Genomic DNA, 14,163 nt, shown 5'->3' with positions numbered 1-14,163 from the left:
GACCAAGCCTACGCTGAAGACCCGCTGGCAAAGCCTCTATTATCCACTGACGGGTCAAGTCTGGGCTTCGATCCTGGCCATGATGATTATCATGCCCGTCGTTTTCATCGTGGTGAGTCTAGATATTATTTCCTTGCAGTTGTCTTTCGTTTTGTATAACATTCGACATTTCATAATCTGAATTTTGAAAGACGTACTCCCACTAGTACTACTTTTTCCAGTTGGACTTTTCATTGTTCAATTACATTTGCGTTTCTGATGAATGATACCTGTTTATTATTATTAGTTTTTTATTATTTCCTTGCAGTTGTCTTTCGTTTTGTATAACATTCGACATTTCAATTACATTTGTGTTTCTGATAAATCATACCTATTTATTATTATTATTATTATTATTTTCTTTTATTATTTCCTTACAGTTCGTTTTGTATGACATTCGACAATTCATAACGCGAATTTTGAAAGATGTAGCCTACTACTCCCCCTAGTACTAACTGCCTTCTTGCCTTCAAAGATCACCAATATCGGAAATGCCCGCGAGAACAAGGGTCTCCCTGGAAGGATCATCCTGGAAATGACTGGAACTCTCCTTGGTCAGAACTTCAGCGAATCGTCCACGACGAATTCGGCGAGGCTTCTGGTGGGTTTTGGGTGGTGTTCGCCTTCATCGTGGGCACGGCCTACAGGGGAAACCCAACCGCTTTCTTGACCATACCCAAATACCCGCCCAGGGCAGAGAACCTCCCGCAGCTGCTAGCGAAGAACGCCAAGTATGAGAACTTTTTCTTATTGATGACTTTTGCTGGCAGTTATGCTATATTTGAAGGTGCTACATCTATAGTACCGTGTAGTATAAGCGAGTGATTAAACGTCTCAATCCTGTAGGGTACCGATGCCCCCAGACGCCGTTGACTTCTACAACGGCATCAAGCAGTCGCCCTCCAGCGAATTTCGAACTCTCAGCGAAAGGGTGACCTTCGTAGACTCCTTCTGGGAAGGCCTACAAATGGCCGAGACTTCCAAGTGAGTCGGACGGAAAACTTAGCTAACTGATTACAGCAATCAAAGTCTAAAGATCTATGTAGATCTTGACAGCAATTAGGCCTATAGCTCTCGCATCGGTAGTGCCAATTCATTTTTTTTTTTTTTTTTTTCCTCGTGGCGTTTATAGCTAAAAGCTTTCATCCAAAAACAGACTTTTTTTTTTTTTAAATTTTAAGAATATACATTCGGGCAAAGATTTCTTTTCGAGAATAAAATCATTTTGGCGAATTACACATTCTGTGATGATGGCAACTGTAGAGACGCCGTAATGCCAGTTTGTAGTACCAAAACAAAACACATCTTCGCTGTTCATTATTTGATAAAGACCCAAAAACCACAATTTATATATATATATATATATATATATATATATATATATATTATATATATATATATATATATATATATGTATATAACAATTTCCTTTTAGTTCAGCTATTATGATGATAAGAAGACCCAAACCCACATATATATATATATATATATATATATATATATATATATATAATATAATATATATATATATATATATATATATTAAAAACTTTTTCATTTTAGTTCAGCCTACATGTACGAGCGACGCTTCATGGAGCTAATGAAGCCCGTCACTTTACCCCCCTCCAGTCATCCAGCCGCCTTTACGTTGCGCGCCAAAACGTGTGGCCCATCATACGGGACGCATATTTCCCAAGTCTGGAAGAGTTTAGGGATGGGGAAAATTAGGACCAATCAAAGCGCGTGGAGCTGATCCTTGACGTCACAAGCCACGCCTTTTAGCTACTCTCGGTCTCATAGCCATTACTGCCAGTCACATTGCCGAAGAAAAACTTCCCCATTTCACAATTTACGGCTTGTATGACCTATATATACATTTTAGTCAGATATATCGAAACATAATGCAACACAAATTCAACAAACAATATATTCTTCAAATGAGATACACCGTGAAATATATTATGCGTTATTGGCTCAGTCCCTCTTAATTCCTGCTCACAAAGTCGATATTTACTGCATAAATAATATTTTCATCGCAAGTGGCCGTGGCTAAATTATATACTTGAACATGTGTTTAAAGCCATTTAGAAAGAGTTGCGATAACACAAGGGGTAAATAAAAAATACACAAGATGGTAAAATTGATGGTATGGTAAAAATGATGGTATATGACCTGTAATTAACACTACAGACTACAGTCAGGAGGCTAAGAATTCGCAGCACTTCGACTCCCATCAAGAATATTGAACTTTGAAAGTAACGGTTTTAAAAGCATGGAGCATGGAACGTTTTTCAGGCGTTACTGCCTCTTGTTTCAGGCTATAAAAAGTATTATGTACAGAACTAAAATAATAATTGCCTTATGCATAAAAGAAATGTGGAGGATACAGTTTTGATGACAAATTTACTACCCATAGGGGAATAGTGCCACACATGTTCAAGAACATAATTTACACACATGTTCAAGAAGGTAATTTACACACATGTTCAAGTATATAATTTACACACATGTTCAAGTATATAATTTATACACATGTTCAAGTATATAATTTACACACATGTTCAAGAATATAATTTACACCTCATCCGGTGCAATGTAGACATTACTTAAGGTTCTTTGCAGCGTCCCTTCGGCGCCTAGCTGCAACTACTTTAATTCATTTTACGTTACTTCCGTTCATATTCGCTTTCTTCCATCTTGCTGTCCACCCTCTCCTACAATTGCCTCATAGTGCAACTGCTTTGAGGTTTTCCTCCTGTAACACCTTTCAAACCTTTTACTGTCAATATCCGTTTCAGCGCTGAATGGCCTTAGTTGCCCCAGTCCAAAAATCTATATGTAAAAAGATATGCACGTAATTTAGGCATACATTTGGCCATTGAGTATGAGCTTGGATGAAAATAGTCGTGTACTTATATACTACCGTTATCCCTAGCTTTAATTGATACGTGTTGAATATTTACATAAAATTTTATGTTGGAAGAGAGTTGCAAAAAAGGGTCATCCATATTTACTTTAAAGCATATCGCAGTTCTAATAAATCTATGCCTCAGTTCTTCTCTAGTTCAGCTTAGTAAAAAGTCTACTGTAACTCCATAAATAGGTAGTATTCTGTACTCCTATAATTGCTAAAAGTATTACATACTAATGAAATACTCTTTTTGATTCTTTGCACACAATGAATGACAAGTACGAAAGGTTTGGTAAGAATATTAAGTAAATTAAATAATCAGTGTTTTCTTTGTACACAATGAATTTTAAGCAAAAATTCATACAAGCCGTAAGCTGTGAAATTGAGAAGAAAGTATTTCTTCAGCATCGTGGCTGGCGAGTGTAATGGATATTGGACTGAGGAGAGAGCTAAAAGGCGTGGATTGTGACGTCATGGATCAGCTCCACGCGCTTTGATTGGTCCTAATTTTCCCCATCCCTAAACTCTTCCAGACTTGGGAAATATGCATACGGGACGCCCCTTTCAAGCCTGTCATAGACCGATGCATCCATGCTTTTAATGAGGTCAGTAAAGGCCCCCATACACTGAACGATTGTCGTTATCGTCCCACACACACTATTCATACAGTACGAACGATCTCCGCACCGATTTCAGTCTGAACAAAGATTTTGTCTCGAGAAGACATAGCATCATCTCGAGAAGAGAAGCACGCCATAGCCTTATATCGGCAGACAAAGCCATACGTTGAATGATCTGTGTATGACAGACTTAAGTCGCAGGCCAGCAGCAACCTGGTCGTGACAAATTCCCGCTGAGATCGTTCTTCAGACACGAAGCTCCGCCCACTTTTGCATTCAGACAAGCCCATACACAGTGTTTTTGCGAACGATAACGACAATCATTCAGACAATCGTTCAGTGTATGAGGTCAGTAAAGGTGCGATTAGATTGGAGAGTTTTTTCCGCGAGTTGCTCTCAGACAGCTGCTCTATGGAATGTAAACAGGCTGTAGAGTACTCTCCGAGATTTTCTCTCTACTCTTGCGAGTGTTTCTCTTCTCTCGCACGCGCTACAGTCTAAACAGTCTAGACAGCACGCTCGTAGAGCTAGGTTGTAGCTCTCCACTCTATTCAGTGAATATTCAGATCTGTGAAAGTTTTCGTTACTCTCGCGAGAGAACATGATTGGCAAAAAGTGGAATAAAGACCAAACAATTGCATTAATTCAGCAATACGAGAAATTTCCTGAACTGAGGAATGTCACTTTGCCTGAGTACAGAAACAAAGAACTGAAAATGAGTAGAATTAAAGAAATAGCTGAGAACTTGGGAATTAGAGAAAAAGAAATGACAAGGAAATGACAATCTTCGGAGTCAACTGTGCGCTGAAGCTAGAAAATTGAAGAAGAAAAAAAGTGATATCCAAGGAATGCCTGACGTCGCAAGATTCAAGAGGAGAGAAATAGAATGGAAATTAATGTGTTTTTGAGGATGTTGTCCTACGATAGTCATCAGGGTAGTGAAACTCCACTTTTGGAAGGTGTCGTGATCACAACTCTTGGGAGAGAACTGGATATTAAAATGGAGCTTTCATATCAGTATTACGATAATAATATCTTTCTAGACAAAGATTCTTACCAATTAATCGATCTTGTTGCTTCCATCCACCCAAAGATTCACTATACATCAGCTGATCTTAATGTGTTATCATTTTAGCAATAGGACTACGGAGAAATATATATAATATATACATATATATATATATATATATATATTATATATATATATATATAATATATATGTACGTTATATATATATATATATATATATATATATATCTATATATATATATATATATAGATATATATATATATATATATATATATATATCTATATATATATATATATATATATATATATATGTGTGTGTGTGTATATATGTGTGTGTGTGTGTGTATTTATATATTTATATTATATATATATATATATATATATATATATATATATTATATATATATATATATATATATATATAAATTTTATTACGTCCTACTGCATAGGATTTGGTTCTACACAAAAAACCAATTAATCTTCCATATCATGGGTAACACTGTAAACTATGTTCTCTCAACCCTCGCTAGTTGTCGACTGGCACTGGCTCCAGTGTAAATAGGTGCGCGAGAAATCTTACCCGACTCTCGGACACTCTCTCGCGACACTCCCTCACAGCTCTCGGAGAGAAAAACTTGCTGGTAGTGTAAACACGCTGTAGAGAAAGTCGCGCGAGAGTAGCCGTCTCTCGGGAGAGTTTAATCTCCAATCTAAACGCACCTTCAGAAACGTTCGCGGGTGTATGAACGTCATTATTTCATGAAGAGTTGTTTAGTGTCTTTGTATACTAACCGTGATGGGAAGATTTCTGTTAAATATCGAGCAAATTCTTATCATTTCGGTGTTTAATTCTCAAGTTATTTATGTCTTTAGTCAAGTGTCCGCAGTAGGTGATGTTATAACCGTTTATAATTATAACAAAAGAAAGGAATTGAGAATTATTTTATTACTGAGAGAGAGAGAGAGCCATTCTTTTTAGGGGATATAACCTTTTAGCATTATAACAAAAGAAAGGAAATGAGAATTACTATATGAAATGAGAGAGAGAGCCATTCTTTGTAGGGGATATTATCGTCGTTCATAATTATAACAAAAGAAAGGAAATTAGAATTATTATATGAATGAGAGAGAGAGAGAGAGCCATTCTTTGTAGGTGATATTATAACCGTTTATCATTATAACAAAAGAAAGGAATTGAGAATTATTTAACGAATGAGAGAGCGCGAGAGAGAGAGAGAGAGCCATTCTTTGTAGGTGATATTATAACCATTTATCATTATAACAAAAGAAAAGAAATTGGAATTATTATATGAATGAGAGAGATAGCGCCATTCTTTGCAGACGTCTTTACCCCAATGTTTATACTAGAGCTATAGGTCTACCCTATCTCCCTGTCCCCGTCAGGCTGGCTTGATCGAGAAATGGGGTGACATGGTCGTCGAGGATGCTAGCCGAATCAGCCGACAGAAGAAGCCTCTTCAGTAGCAACAGCAGCAAGAAGAAACTGCGGTGGGAGGCGACGAGGAAATTGAAGAAAAAGAAGAAGAGGAAGAAGAAGAAGAAGCGAAGAGCGACCAGCGCACAGAAACAAGCCAGGCTTTGACCATCGTCCACATGCAAGGTCAGCTGTTCTTGCTGTTGCTGGGGCTCGCTGTTGCTGGCTCTGTGTTCGCTGTGGAGGCGACGCTGCACGCTTGCTTCGTGCAGCGCTAAACTGTGGAAGACGAAGAAATGTGGATAAAATCAACGGATACAGTCGCTCAGAAACACGTTTTATTTCCCCGAGAAGTAAATTATGTAAATAAATGACCATGAAATCATTGAATCGTGACTGTTGTCAATTTGGATAAAGTATACAGTTGGTACTATTTGGTGACTAATTTCTTGAAAATATATATAATGTCAGCGAAGCATAAATCGAATGACTTATTTATCCTTCTATAAGTCTTTAAAAAAAGGTATCATAGGTACATATATATATATATATATATATATATATATATATATATATATATATAGATATATATATATTTATTTATTATATACACGAACGTACACATAAAAAATCATGAATGCTTATATATATGTGTATGTTATTATAATAAATATAATCAAGGTCTCATCATTATCATAGTTAAACGGCGTATAAATACAAAACTATACAAAATAAAGATAATGACGGACAATAAGTACAAAATCTACCGGCAAATACTACATGAATACGTATGAATAAATGATTCAGTTATACAATTATACGTATGAATAAATTCATCCTCTTCTGCAAGGCTATTCGGGTCTTGAAATCTAACCTATTAAATTTACGACCATCCTCTGCTGACAGTGAAGTTCGCATTGCAATATTGAACTGCAATGACATTTATTTGGCAGCGAATATTAATTGCAGCAGGGATAGATTACGCTATAGAAACCCGGCAGAAAGAAATATGTTAATTTCACCAAATGTCACGTCTTTACATCTGGGTGAATTATTAAGAATGCAGATGATATAATTTCGTAGATTTTTTTTTCTTCTTCTTTTCAATCTCGAAGGCACAGTAAAGCTTCAACCTCATTGGTCAGTTCCGGCTCTGAAATGATACCAAGTCGGCCAATCGTTTATAAGAGTTTCCCTCTGTACTCGAGTAAAGTGAGAATCAATACGAAAAACTACGCCCTTCGTTCCAGAGGTAGCATCACCAGAAACACTACTACAGGTCCTGTCCGCTTGTGAACAACATGTGTTTCTTAACTGACTGCGATATTGTAAGTCGTTCTGCGGTACTTTCGACGTTAAAACTGAGCTCTTTAGTTTCGAAATATATTCTCATCTAAACGCTGAGACTTCGAGACGTCATTGTTTAACGTATGCTTTATATTTTCGTATATATGTGTGGGATTTTTGAAATTGTTTCTTATGGTCAGTTTCTAATCAAAATCTTTGACTTCCGGTAATATGGAATTATTAAATATTTTCCTTGATATTTCTTTAAAATTCTGGCACCAATTCTGCATCATATCTCCACATAATGTTGTCTCTCCAGTTGGAAAAGGTTCATGATTGCTGCTCTCTCTCTCTCTCTCTCTCTCTCTCTCTCTCTCTCTCTCTCTCTCTCCAGTTGGAAAGGGTTCATGCTTTCTCTCTCTCTCTCTCTCTCTCCAGTTGGAAAGGGTTCATGCTCTCTCTCTCTCTCTCTCTCTCTCTCTCTCTCTCTCTCTCTTCCTGCAACTGGAAAAGGTTCTCTCTGTCTCTCTCTGCAACTGGAAAAGGTTCTCTCTGTCTCTCTCTGCAACTGGAAAAGGTTCTCTCTCTCTGTCTCTCTCTCTCTTATGGCAAAGAGTGTATGCTCTCTCTCTCTGTCTCTCTCTCTCTTATGGCAAAGAGTGTATGCTCTCTCTCTCTCTCTCCCTCTCTCCCTTTAATTAATAAGCGTTTAAGCTCTCTCTCTCTCTCTCTCTCTCTCTCTCTCTCTCTCTCTCTCTCTGTCTCTCTGATACATAGTGCACACGCATCAACAGCTGGTAAGTTCACTGAACACCAGACGCCCCGTGATAATAAATTCTAATGACGCCTCATTAAGAGCAAAACAAACCAACAGGGAATCATATCAACAGACGATTATCGCTCTACAACGGAACGAGAAAGCGATAAACGGTTAAGCCCATGAAATCGTCAAGTCATCGGTGCCTTTATTTCACGGAGCGGAATTGGTCCAGCAATTACTTGTAATTTTATCTCTGCCAATAACTAAGTGGCAGTTCGTAAACATGTCCACAAAATTATATGTATGTACGTGCATTTTTATTTTATTTTAACGTAAGTAATTGATATTAATCAAATTGCGTCTATGTACAGATGAACGAACTAAGGTATTCTCACCTTGCAATGAATATGTGACTGTATTCCTCCATCGAACATTACAGGTCATGGCGTGCGTGCAACTCAGCAAGGAAATATTTGAAATTAAAGTTAACGTATGTATTGATAGGTCTACACGCTCAAGTTCAGTGAAGGTAATGGCGTTTTTATTTTATTTTTTCACTTGAGCATAAACATTTCCCATAACGTGCTGGTGAATAGATAGATAAGTGTTAAGCGTTTCTGTTTCTTTATTTCCAGGTGATGTACATACTCATCATCTCTCTGTCGCTGATCACCAGCACTTCCAGTCAGCGTGGCTTGACCTGGTGGAGGGAGTTGAAAAGCGGCCATGATGGTTGGCCCAAAACCAGCCTAGCACTTGACCAGCATCTTGACCCTGCGTCTCAAAAGCCTTTGGTCAAACGCAAGTTACTCCCCCACTCCATATTGTCAGAGGCTGGGATTGTCACGGAACTTCTGAGTCGAGACTACGGGCGAGCGCTCCATCTTCGAACGGACATCCCAGAGGACACAGAAACTGTAGTGGACATAGATGCCGCTGAGGAGGAGGAGGAAGTACTAGTACTACCTCAGAGCTCGAGTCAACTAGAATCAAACGCAGCTAACCAGATGTTAGAACCAGCGAAGGTCCTCGGTGTGACTAGGGGCACGGCAATCCTGCTGCCTCTTGCAGGAAGAAATGTCACCAATAGTATCACTTTTTCTACATCTGATTTACTCATCCACATCTTCCGAGTCATCGCATCGGACTACAACATCATCCTTCTTCACGATGATCATCCAGAAACGCAGAATGCGGTCAGCCGTCTTTTGAAAGAGGAATCTCGGTCCAGGTTGATAATCGTAAACATCAGCGACCGGAAATTGGCAGACGAGGTATGGATGGGGCATTATAACGACGGGATGGACGTCCATATTCTTTTTTACAGTGAAGTGGCGACCGTGACGACGTTCGCAGACGGCATGCCACACCCCGTATGGGCCCCTGATCACCTGCTACTGATCAACGCCGGCGGCGGGGATGAGAACGCAACGGCCCTCCTGAGGCACAAAGCGTTCAGCCACAGCCCCTACCTCACCCTCCTGCAGGAGGACCGAAGGATTCAATCTCGCACCATCTACGAGATCCTGGTCTACGAAGCCTTCAGGAAAGGGAACAAGGTCATCAAGAGAGGGTCCATACGTTCGCCAAATGACAGCACCTTGACCTTCGACGTCCTGTTTCCCGACAGGTTCGAGAGCTTCCACGGTCACTATTTCCATCTGTCGAGTTGGGTCGACGATTTCCCCTACATGGTGAAGGGGAAGACGCTCGAGGACACCCATGGGATGTGTATCTACATGCTGGACGATATCGCTGGGCGTCTCAATTTCACTTACAAGGCAAGTAACTCTGCGAGGTCCTGTCGCAAGCTCAGTTTTAGGGTGTATGGGGAATGCAATTAACAATTTTTTTGAGGAATAACGAGTAATCAGTTACATAAATTTCCGAGATATCTCGTCTCTATACACTGAATATGCAAGGCTATGCCTTGATAGTGTCTGTGACTAGTACTATAATACATAGGCCTAGACAGTCTTGGACAATAGTTTATTTGTACTATAATATATATATATGCCTAGACAATCTTTGACAATAGTACTTTATTTCTCAAACTAACAAAGTTACGAGGCATCTCGTCTCTTCAGTGTAAATGAGTTAGTACATTGTTACATGAATTTCTGAGATATCTCGTCTCTTCAGTGTAAAAGAGTTAGTACATTGTTACATAAATTTCTGATATATCTCGTCTCTTCAGTGTAAATGACCTACACTGAGGATACGAGGCTATGCCTTCAAAGTGTCTGTGACTGGTATACTAGGCCTAGATTGTGTCTGACTGACTCTAGATAGTGTCTGTGACTGGTATACTAGGCCTAGATAGTGTTTGAGTATTTCTCGAACTAACTGATCTTTTTCCACGGTGTATACCTTCCGCAGGGTTTCGTAAATTGTGTTCCTAAGGGTAAGATTGATCTTTTAGATGCGTGAAATTCATTTCCCAGGTGTATGAACTGCCCGAGGATCATCTCTGGGGAGATTTGCACAACGGTTCTTGGCGGGGTATGATCGGAGAGGTCTGGAGAGGAGAGAGGTAAGATTAGTAAGATTATCATAGTCGTTAAATCTTTTTCTTTCACTTATTCTTTCCATTGAGCTCGAACTTGTTGGTAAATAAAAAATTGTAAAAAAAATGCGGTCTCGGTATAATTCTGTATGAGCAGCTGCCCATGAAACTCTCAGCCGGCTGTGGTGGCCTGTTTTGTTGCGTTGCCAGAAGCACGATCATGTTTAACTTTAACCTGTAATAAAATAAAAACTACTGAGGATAGAGTACATGTTATTAATGTTATCTGCCGAATATATATATATATATATATATATATATATATATATATATAATATATATATATATATATATATATATATATATATGTATATATATGTATATATAATATATATATGTATATTATATATAACACACACACACACACACACACACACACACACACACACACATATATATATATATATATATATATATATATATATATATATATATATATATATATATATATATATATATATGATATATATATATATATATATATATATATATATATATATATATATATATATATATTCACTTCTTCTCTTCCTTAAAAAAAAATCACAAAAACAAAACAAAAAAACTGTAAAGGGACTTTTGCATCAACGTCATGTCCCTGGTTGAGGACCGATTCCAGGCGGTGGACTTCAGCGTCCCTTACTTCCTGGATTCTGATTCCTTCGTCATCAGGAACCCTGATGCCCCACCGAGGTGGCCGTCCATCATCTTCCCCTTCAGGTAAGGTCGTCGTCACCGAGTGTGGCCTCTTTACCTGGCAAGAGCCCGTGCTGGGAATGAGGAAGCCGAATAAGAGACTGAGAGGCAGCTTGCAATGGACGTCGTAGATATTATTTGCTCTTTAGTTTCCATAGATGCATTTCTTTGTATGTATTTTATAAATGAATGTTTCCATATTTAAATAATGTTGGAGCAGTTGGATGTGATAACATTGCCAGAAGTATATTCGCTTACTCGGGGAGTAAGCCTACAAACTATCTTGTTGTTGTAGTTGTTGCTTTTGCTGGTCTTGCTGTGGGGGGGTAGGGGGGAGGCGGTAGGAAAGCCCTATGGAAAAGCCTAAAAAGGTCTGAATTGTTTTGTACTGATTAACGTTAACATATATTTTTTTTTTACATTCTATTTCTAATAAATGTATCATAAATATCCTATCCTAAAATTCCTGTAGTATATCTTTAACTTATCATAAAACAACTTTTTCTTACATATTCATAAAATATAGCATATCTATTTTAGTATCCGTCGGTGAAGCAACGCTCTGTTTGACCATAAAGTTTCGCACGCACCTCGTGTAAGCTATAGATCGGATCACTTCCTGTTTCATTTACAATTAAGCCACATATATGCCATTCTAATTCCAGCTGGGTCACCTGGATAGCTGTTGGGATAACGCTGTTGCTTGTGCCCATCTTCTTCTTGTGTTTGCAGACGGTAAACAAACGCTTGCATCTGTTACTGATTAGCTTATGGAAGGAAAACATACAGGCATTGCATCATTTTCCATCTGGTGATAAAAGGTGTTAGAATCTGATATAGGAGTGTCATAATCCCTCGTCATATGTCAGATCCAGGTGGAATATTTTCCAACGGTTCCAAAATCAAACGTCAGTCTTTCTTCATCTTCTTCACAGCTCAAGGGCGCAGTGACATTCGACTCGAGTTCGCTGTTCATGGAGGTCACCAAGGCTCTCCTGTGGCTGGACTTCTCACCCACTACGTCCCACCTGTCCATCAGGTAATTTGACACAATCAAAGAAGCTTCAAATCTATACTCAAAATCAGGCTTCAACAGTTGAGTTCAGACAGCAGGAGAAGAAGGAGACAGCCGTGAGTTATAGAGGTCTCACGTAAGTCTAATATGATGAGAGCAGTTGGCAGGGTAGTGTATAAATTAATTAGGCAGAAAGGAAATGTGGCGAGAAGAAAAATGGGCTTTTATGTTGTAATAATTTATAAGTCATCGCATAAATCAAATTTATGGATTGTGGAACACTTGAGCATCCTTCGACATCGCTCTACGCTCGGTGTGCTTGAATCGTGCTCATTACCGTCAAGGCCTGTCCACGCCAGGAAGCATTGATCGAAAACAGTTTGCTAACTGTTTGCAGACTGTTTACGAACAGTTTCCAAGAAACTGTTTGCAACCTTTTTTTCCAAACAGCATTTCCTAGTGCGGACAGGCCTTGAGACTATTTGAATCCGACGATTTCGCACCATAATAACTGTATGCCTAGCCATTTTTCTTTCACCTTGAACCTTTTAATCATTATTTCCAGGTTGCAGCATCAGATCTGCGTCGTCTTACGTAGTACGGTTTGCAAGATCAATTTAATGAAGACTGTTTCCTGGTCTTTGTAGTATGCAGACAAGTTTTTCCTTTCAGAATATTCGTTGGCAGTGAAGATTGCTTCCTGGTCTTTGTTGAAGTTTTTGCTTTCAGAATATTCGTTGGAAACTGGTGGCTGATGGCAATGATTCTCTCGATCTCGTACACCGGCAACCTCATCGCTTTCATCACGATTCCCGCCAAGGCGCACAAGATGAAGACTCTGCAAGAGGTTGCAGAATCGGATCTCACGTAAATAATCATAACATTCATTCAGTTGGGAGCGCTTACGTTGAAGGTGCAATTGCTTGGCAGAAGAGAATATGAGGGCAAATGATGCTGATAGAAGTGCGATATTTTAGGGAGCTGTATTGTGAATTAAGTCAAAATAATGAACACATATCTCAGAACATAACAGGCCAATTAGGTTATTCTGATTTGTTTTGAATATGGAGCACTGTACACAACATAGGAAGAGCCGAATGATGTAATAGTGGCAAGGAGGACTCGAGTAGAAGGGCTATGATAATTATCCAAGAGTTTGCGAGAGTCTGACGCACTGCTCGTATAAAATATATTGGTATATTGTCAATATTCTTATGATGCCGTTTGTGATTATAATAAGAAACGAATCTTTCCATTTCCAGACCCGTGATGATTGACTATGGGAATTACATGCCCAGCGTCATGAAGCAATCGGGAGACAAAACCTTGATGAAATTGGGAGACAAACTGCAGTTCTTGCCCAATAACGATTACCAGGCTGGCTTTGATATGGTACTATACTACGTCCTGGGACGGCTTAGACTAAAGAGAGAGAGAGAGAGAGAAAGAGAGAGAGAGTTACAAGGAGGGCTTTGATATGGTACTCTAAAGAGAGAGAGAGAGAGTTACAAGGAGGGCTTTGATATGGTACTACTACTACTACGTGGGAAGGCTTAGACTATAAAGAGAGAGAGAGAGAGAGAGAGAAAGAGAGAGAAAGAGAGAGAGAGAGAGAGAGAGTTACAAGGAGGGCTTTGATATGGTACTATGTCCCGGGAAGGCTTAGACTAAAGAGAGAGAGATAGAGAGAGAGAGAGCTACAAGGAGGGCTTTGATATGGTACTACTACTTCCCGGGAAGGCTTAGACTTAAGAGAGAGAGAGAGCTACAAGGAGGGCTTTGATATGGTACTCTAAAGAGAGAG

The 14,163-nt window shown here is 38.9% G+C and overlaps 2 protein-coding genes across 5 annotated transcripts in view; both read left to right on the top strand.

Moving 5' to 3' along the window:
• The window catches only part of LOC135197872 (uncharacterized), a 15,968-nt gene extending 9,655 nt beyond the window's left edge, over positions 1-6,313 (top strand). The window contains 7 exon segments of the mRNA XM_064225071.1: positions 8-112; positions 472-770; positions 886-1,023; positions 1,603-1,640; positions 1,643-1,701; positions 3,484-3,555; positions 6,086-6,313. Coding sequence (XP_064081141.1) covers positions 8-112; positions 472-770; positions 886-1,023; positions 1,603-1,640; positions 1,643-1,701; positions 3,484-3,555; positions 6,086-6,313 — 939 coding nt within the window.
• A 2,158-nt stretch (positions 6,314-8,471) lies between these two features.
• Positions 8,472-14,163, top strand: part of LOC135200410 (ionotropic receptor 21a-like) — a 10,977-nt gene continuing 5,285 nt past the window's right edge. The window contains exons 1-7 of one of the 4 annotated variants that reach the window (XM_064229042.1): positions 8,475-9,863; positions 10,527-10,615; positions 11,222-11,368; positions 12,010-12,079; positions 12,280-12,383; positions 13,089-13,226; positions 13,622-13,751. In XM_064229042.1, the coding sequence (XP_064085112.1) occupies positions 8,721-9,863; positions 10,527-10,615; positions 11,222-11,368; positions 12,010-12,079; positions 12,280-12,383; positions 13,089-13,226; positions 13,622-13,751 (1,821 nt within the window). In that variant the 5' untranslated portion in view covers positions 8,475-8,720. Of the gene's footprint in view, positions 9,864-10,526; positions 10,616-11,221; positions 11,369-12,009; positions 12,080-12,279; positions 12,384-13,088; positions 13,227-13,621; positions 13,752-14,163 lie in introns of all 4 variants that reach the window. The other 3 variants (XM_064229050.1, XR_010311283.1, XM_064229062.1) reach the window with 3 other exon arrangements.

This window comes from Macrobrachium nipponense, chromosome 23 (genome assembly GCF_015104395.2).
Source record: "Macrobrachium nipponense isolate FS-2020 chromosome 23, ASM1510439v2, whole genome shotgun sequence".
Lineage (NCBI taxonomy): Eukaryota > Metazoa > Arthropoda > Malacostraca > Decapoda > Palaemonidae > Macrobrachium > Macrobrachium nipponense.
This window is presented reverse-complemented; position numbering and strand designations above follow the sequence as displayed.